Source organism: Nansenia antarctica (genome assembly GCF_963989245.1).
Source record: "Nansenia antarctica genome assembly, chromosome: 15".
In the NCBI taxonomy this organism is placed as follows: domain Eukaryota; kingdom Metazoa; phylum Chordata; class Actinopteri; order Argentiniformes; family Microstomatidae; genus Nansenia; species Nansenia antarctica.
The window spans coordinates 6,947,077-6,954,346 of NC_137685.1; the positions used below are offsets into that span (position 1 = coordinate 6,947,077).

At 49.1% G+C, this 7,270-nt stretch overlaps 1 protein-coding gene across 1 annotated transcript in view; it reads left to right on the forward strand.

The window, feature by feature from the left end:
• The window catches only part of anks1ab (ankyrin repeat and sterile alpha motif domain containing 1Ab), a gene marked incomplete at both ends in the record, with an annotated part of 44,572 nt that extends 39,521 nt beyond the window's left edge, over positions 1-5,051 (forward strand). Inside the window, 2 exons of the mRNA XM_080545796.1 lie at positions 955-1,134; positions 4,932-5,051. Of these exons, the coding sequence (XP_080401922.1) occupies positions 955-1,134; positions 4,932-5,051 (300 nt within the window). The remainder of the gene's footprint in view (positions 1-954; positions 1,135-4,931) is intronic.
• Between the last annotated feature and the right edge of the window lie 2,219 nt (positions 5,052-7,270).

Below are 7,270 nucleotides of genomic sequence, written 5' to 3' on the forward strand. Positions count from 1 at the left end.
CGGGGATACTTCAGGTGCCCTTTGATCCAGTTCCATCAGCAGTACTATTTGGTGTAATACCGGATACAGCGGTCCTGCCAAGAATTCAAACCTTTTAGGACCTTTTGGGCTTCCTGATTGGCTAGATGACTGATGTTACTTTGTTGGAAGTCATCCTCTCCTTTATCCCACGAGGCTTGGATCAGAGATGTTCTTCATTTCAGCAAACTAGAAAAGTAAATACACACTGAGTGGGTGTACAATTTAACTTTCCAAAATATGGCAACCCCTCTTTGACCATAGAGAAATTGCAGGTCCAGGGTGTACCTCCGTCAAGCTGGCTGTTGGTTGTTTTTAGTTTTTTTTTATTTATATTTTGACCCTGCTCCTTTAACTACCTAATATTAATCTGTAGCAAAAACTGTAAATTAAATAAATCTTATGGGCCATTAGGCTCGAGAACCACCAGTTCTCAAGGCTACTTACTTAATAACTGTAAATATGTACCGTGTGTATGTACCATGTCTTTTTTGTGTGTGTTGGGGGGGATGATACATAAAACAAATTGTTACATAGTCTCTTTAACCCTTTATTCTCCGTATGTTCGTTTACTAAAAAAACTGCCTATAGAAAAACAACAATAAAAAAGAGTTAAAATAAAAAATAAACATACCTCTATAACACACAATCATACTCTATAACCATAAACGTACCTCTATAACATACAATCATAGTCTAGGCAAGGCAAGGCAAGTTTATTAGTCTAGCTCTAGCACATTTCAGACAACAGAGGCAATTCAAAGCGCTTTACATACAGTGTACCATAAACATCCCTCTATAACACACTAATAATAATACATAAATAAATAAATAATTAACTTCCTCTCTTGATTGGCTAATTGCACTCCTTGATTAACTTAGCTCCTGCTATGATGACGCCTGTCAATCACCTTTCTGCCCCGCCCTCTTTTACAGACACAGACCTATGAGATCATCCTGACGCTGGGACAGGCATTTGAGGTGGCCTATCAGATCGCTCTCCAGGCCAGGGCACGGCAGTACGTCCCCCCAGTCTCTCTGGGGTCAGAGGTCATGGAGACCAAGCCAAGCAGGCCCACCTCTCAGTCTCAGTCCTGGAGCATGAGGAGATCAACAGTGAGTATCGACCAATCCGCATCCAGACAGTGGGCACAGCACAATCAATGAGAGGTGGAAGAGAGGGGGAGAGAGAGTGTCTGTTTGTGTGTGTGTGTGTGTGTGTGTGTGAGAGAGAGAGAGAGAGAGAGAGAGTGTGTGTGTGAGAGAGAGAGAGAGAGAGAGAGAGAGAGAGAGAGAGTGTGAGTGAGTGAGTGAGTGAATGAGTGTGTGAGCGAGCATGAGAGAGAGAGAGAGAGAGAGAGAGAGAGAGTGTGTGTGTGTTTACCATGGGTGTATGTTTAACAGACTGTTGTACATATACATGTACAGTATAATATATGCCCATGTATAATGACATACGACATAACGTGAGTCATGTGTTACACCCACAATCTAAAACACACACACACACACACACAAAACACACAGTGACACACACACACACACACACACACACACACACACACACACACAGTGAAACACACACAGTGAGACACACAGGGAGATTTGTTGGGTACTGAAAGTGATGACTCATTAGATTGCGACCAATCTCATCTTCTCCCTCACTCTGAACTGATAAACCTGTCTACTACACAAAGGGGATGCAGGGGGAAGTGGGGGGGGAGCAGGGGGAGGCAGGGGGGAGGCAGGAGGGAGGCACGGGATGCGGGGGGAGGGGTGAAACAGGGGGAGACAGGGGAGAGGCGGGGGGGAGACAGGGGGAGGCGGGGGTAGAGGCAGGGGGGAGGCAGAGGAACATGATGAACGAAGCGACTAATTTATGGCTTACAGACAGGCAGTGATTTCCTGAGGGCCCGGAGTGTTCCCTAGCTGGCTCATGTTGATGAGGACGTTACGTAAATGTTTGCGGAAGCCGGAGGGACACAGATTGATGCGGTGACCTGAGACTCACAATGATGAGCCTTCAGAGAACTCTCTCTGTCATCCCAGAAAGGGATCTCTCTGGCGCGCGCACACACACACACACACACACACACGCGCGCTAGCGTCTCTACATGTTTATATACCGTGGTTACCATGGTTACTGTCTACTGTGGAGGGTCATGTGACCCGGGTGGGGGACCTGGTTGGTGGCTGTGAGAGTTAGTCAGTGGTTGTGGAGCACAAGGGTCTTGAATCTAATCCGTGATTTAAACATGATTTAGATGCAATTAGACATGCATTTATTTTCCTGATTGCTGATCCTGTTGCAGTCCATGCCTGGCACAGCATCACCAGACAATACACTCAGGGTCTGGTGGGGGTCAATGGGTCACACACTTCAGGCAGTTATTGCATGCAAAGTATTGTCGACCAAATACTAAACATGAATATTTTATTAGGTTATATACGATTTTTTCCCCCAATACTTTTGGAGGCCTGAAATAGGTTGAGCATGTTTTTAAAAAATATTGTACTTTCTAAATGGTGAACTCCAAAACCCCAACATGAACATAAAGATGAGAATCTCTACTTTGAACCCATAGTAATTGTTCAAATTCAAATCCAAACTGGATTATGAAGCTAAAAGAAGACAACATGTGTCCTCTTTCCAGCACTGGAGGCCACACTAGGTGTATGGCTGGTGGAGGTAGAGTTGTAACACATGGTTTGATACCATTCATCATTGTTCCAATGAGCCTGGCCTCCAGCCTGGCCTCCAGCCTCCCCTGGGGTACATATACATATTCTAGCCTCTCATACTCACCATCTGGCTAATCACAGTCCAGATCAGCTCACAGATGTTTCATAATGTCACATTTCAGTAGAGGACACTGCTAATTTACCACCTCTAACAGGGTTCCGCTCGCTCACGTTTCACCCAGTAGCCTGATGAAGTACAACGTCCTCTTTATGGTTCTGCCTCTTAATGCTCTCTCCTTCCTTCCACCCTCTCTCTCTCTTTCTCTCTCTCTCTCTCTCTAACATGTCTTCGTTCTTCTCTTCCTGGTCCTCCTCCGGTATCCCAGGGTGCTCTTCCTGTAGAATGCCGCTGCTGTTACTGTCACACCTGTACGACCCACCGCCCCTCCTTCCTCCCGCTGCACGCCGCCAGCCCCGGAGTACAGGTCCTCTCTCTCTCTTTTTCCTCTCGTCCTCTCATCCCTCCATCACCACCACACCCATCTGCTTCTCCGCCTCTCCCTCCTACTGTCCTGTGGATCTCTAAGCAGCAGCAGTATATCCACGGGTTGGTTCACTGCAGGGAACGTTCTCTGATTCTCTTTTGTCGTTTTTTAAAATCGTCTCTGAATCCATTTCTGCTACGTTATGTGTTTTCATCTTCATCCCCATCTGAGCGTTTTAAGAGGAGCTGTGATGGGTTTTAAGAGGAGCTATCAACATTCTGTATCGTGTGTGTGTGTGTGTGTGTGTGTGTGTGTGTCTGTGAATATGCACGCTGCAGCTGGGGAATTGTTTGTCTAAACCAGGACACGTCTAAACCATTATGTGTGTTATTCATAAGATGATGGACTGGTGCCTGAGTTGCGGCGTGCTGTCTAGCTGGTGCTCTAATTGCTATCTAGCTGGTGCTCTAATTGCTGCTTGGCTAATTGGTCATTAAAATAGATGTTTGTAACGAAGTGCCGAATGTTGATCCTCTTTCACCACCGCTGGATTCATCTGATTAAATTACATCTGATCTTAAAATGACAAATGACTGGTTGTTCTCTTGGCTCAGGAAGTACTGCTGCATTATCCTAGGAGACAGACACCTGTGTTGTCATGGTGATTCAGGGTGTCCTAGCAGACAGACACCTGTGTTGTCATGGTGATTCAGAGTGTCCTAGGAGACAGACACCTGTGTTGTCATGGTGATCAGGGTGTCCTAGGAGACAGACACCTGTGTTGTCATGGTGATCAGGGTGTCCTAGGACCTAGGAGACAGACACCTGTGTTGTCATGGTGATTCAGGGTGTCCTAGGAGACAGACACCTGTGTTGTCATGGTGATTCAGGGTGTCCTAGGAGACAGACACCTGTGTTGTCATGGTGATCATGGTGTCCTAGGAGACAGACACCTGTGTTGTCATGGTGATTCATGGTGTCCCAGGAGACAGACACCTGTGTTGTCATGGTGATCATGGTGTCCTAGGAGACAGACACCTGTGTTGTCATGGTGATTCAGGGTGTCCTAGGAGACAGACACCTGTGTTGTCATGGTGATTCATGGTGTCCTAGGAGACAGACACCTGTGTTGTCATGGTGATTCATGGTGTCCTAGGAGACAGACACCTGTGTTGTCATGGTGATTCATGGTGTCCTAGGAGACAGACACCTGTGTTGTCATGGTGATCATGGTGTCCTAGGAGACAGACACCTGTGTTGTCCTTGATTCCTCATGGTGTTGTTCCTGACTGGTTCATGCAGGCTAGAAGAAACAGATGGGCTCTGGTCTGGGCTGAGAGTGTGTGTGTGTGTGTGTGTGTGTGTGTGTGTGTGTGTGTGTGTGTGTGTGCGTGTGTGTGAGTGTGTGTGAGGGTTTAAGTGTGTGTGAGGTGAGGGTGTGTGTGTGTGTGTGTGTGTGTGTGTGTGTGTGAGGGTTTAAGTGTGTGTGAGGTGAGGGTGTGTGTGTGTGTGTGTGTGTGTGTGTGTGAGGGTTTAAGTGTGTGTGAGATGAGGGTGTGAGTGTGTGTGAGCTGAGGGTTTAAGTGTGTGTGAGGTGTGTGTGTGTGTGTGTGAGGTGCGGGTTTGAGTGAGTGTGTGTGTGTGTGTGTGTGTGTCGAGGTGAGGGTGTGAGTACAGTAGTCCACCACTCCTAGTCTCATGCCCTGCTCTCGCCCCCCCCTCCTCCCCCTCCCTCCCCCTCGGCAGATTGACCCCCTGGAGGTGGACCCCGACATGCAGTCGCTGGGCAGCACCGCCTGGCTCATGGACTCCCGGGACCCCGCCAGGCGCCCGCTCAGCACCAAGTATGAGACCACCATATTCTGAGGTCGGATCCCATGGCCCCCCCCCCCCCCTCCTCGCCCACTGGCTGGTCCCCCAGAAACCCTGCCCCCCTGCCCTAGTACAACCCTGCCCCCCCCCTAGTGCAACTCCCGCCCTACCCAAGTACAATCCCCACTACCCTAGTACAACCACCCCTACCCTAGTACCACCCTGTCCCCCCATCCCCTAGTACAACCCCCCCTACCCTAGTACAACACTCTACCCTAGTACACCCCCCCCCCCGCGCGCGCTATAGTACCACCCTGCCCCCCCCCGTGCCTTCTCACTGTGACGGTAGCATCCCTCAGGGCAGCCCACCCCCCCCCATCTACCCCACCCAGTGTCCTAGCTACACCAACATGCAAAGCACCCCCCGGCCCCCCCTTCCTGTGCCCCCCCCCTCTCATGGCAGCCCACCCCACCCCCCGCCACCCACTGCTGCAGCCCTTATGAAGCCCCCTAGTGGATGGACCTGGACATTACAACAGCCCTGCTATCTCAACCAACCTGCCTCCTCCTCCTCCTCCTCCTCCTCCTCCTCCTCCTCCTGCTGCTCCTCCATCTTCATCCTTCCTGCCGTAAGCTCATCGCCATGGAGACGTCATCCGAGGCTTCCTGCTCCTCTTCCTCTCCCTCCTCCTGCTGTTCTTTTGGAGTGACTCCTCCCCACAGAGGAGACTCCTCCCACAGAGACACGCATGGCTTTCTACACGTTCCGACCAAGAGCTCCTGACCTTTGACCTGCTCTCCCCACCACCCAGCCTGTCTTAGACAATAGTTTCTTCTCTTCCTGAAAGGACTAGACATTTTCGTCTCTTCTTTATAATCCCCCCCCCGATATGTTTTCTTTTCTTTTCCCCCCCCCTCAAGCAAGTTAAAACCTGTTTCTTTCCCCCCACCTGTAGCTTGTCCTGTCTTACCAGGCGCCCGCCAGTGTGAGGCGCTGTGAGGACACACCGTACTGAGCTCATGTAGCCTTGGAATCCAAGATGGACACCAAAACAACAAACAGCACCAAACAAACAAACAAAACTTTATAAACGTATTTCTAATCGTCCATAACTATGGATCTTCCACGAAACTTTTCCTCTGTGCTTAAAATGACCAAGAACTGAACCTTTTCCATTTCCTGTGTGTCCCTGGAAGGAAGGACAGCTGCTCTCTACTGACAATAGCAGCCCTACTTCCACCTTGGCCGTCTAGTTTCGATATAATTACCTGACTGCACGCCCCCCCCCGCCCCACTTACCCTACCTCTGATTGACGTAGAGACCTGATTGGCTGAGACACAGACAGGCGTAGTCCCTGTGAAGGTCTGGTTAGGTGGTTCCTCCGGGGTAGGCGGCCATTTTGAGACCTGAGAGCCAGTCCCGCTCAACAGAGACCACTGTGTCCCCACTGCTCCCCCTGTTAATGGATATCTGTTCTTTTTCTTTTGGAGTAACTGTGATTAATGGTGACTGCACTCTGATTAGTGATGTTTTTAAAGAGCAGGTGAAAGGTGAAAGCCCGGGAACAAGTCAGCAACTTGACCGAATGTTCTAACGACTTTTATTTGGGGAAAATGTCAATAAAAACATTCGGATCGGGTTGCCGACTTGTTCCCGCTTGCTTTCACCAGCTGCTACTGTCACATAATTGTGTGGGAAATCATGCAAAGAACTGAGAAACAAACACAAGAGATGACACAGACACCTCCCATGGCAGCGAGGCGGAGATGAAGGTCTCAGGGGGGGTTTGAAGCGTGGGAAAGAAACAGAATATATCCTCTCCTCATCTGCCTCAGCCTCCCTGGGTGTTGTCAGGATGAGGTGGGAGGCAGCTCCATTCAGCATGAGGAACCGTATGTCAAACACACTAACTAGAACTCTCTAGAACATGAACGACAGTGCCAAACGATTCAATTGTACCTATGATGATCATAACATGGAACATTTTTCCAAAAAAAGATTCCGTATTTATTTTATGTAAAAAATGATGCATTTTTTAAAAATGTCTGTGAAAACTGCATTGTTTTTGGTTGTTCTTTCACTGTGACTACGACTACTACTGCAGGTGTCTGTCTGTGATGCACCTGTCTGTCTGTTGTGATGCACTTGTCTGTGCTGCACGGCTTGTCCTTGTCTGGGCGCACGGACGCTGGCCTCACTGTACGCTCCTACTACACACACCTGCTCCTACACACACACACACCTCTCCTACACACCACCTGGCTAATACAG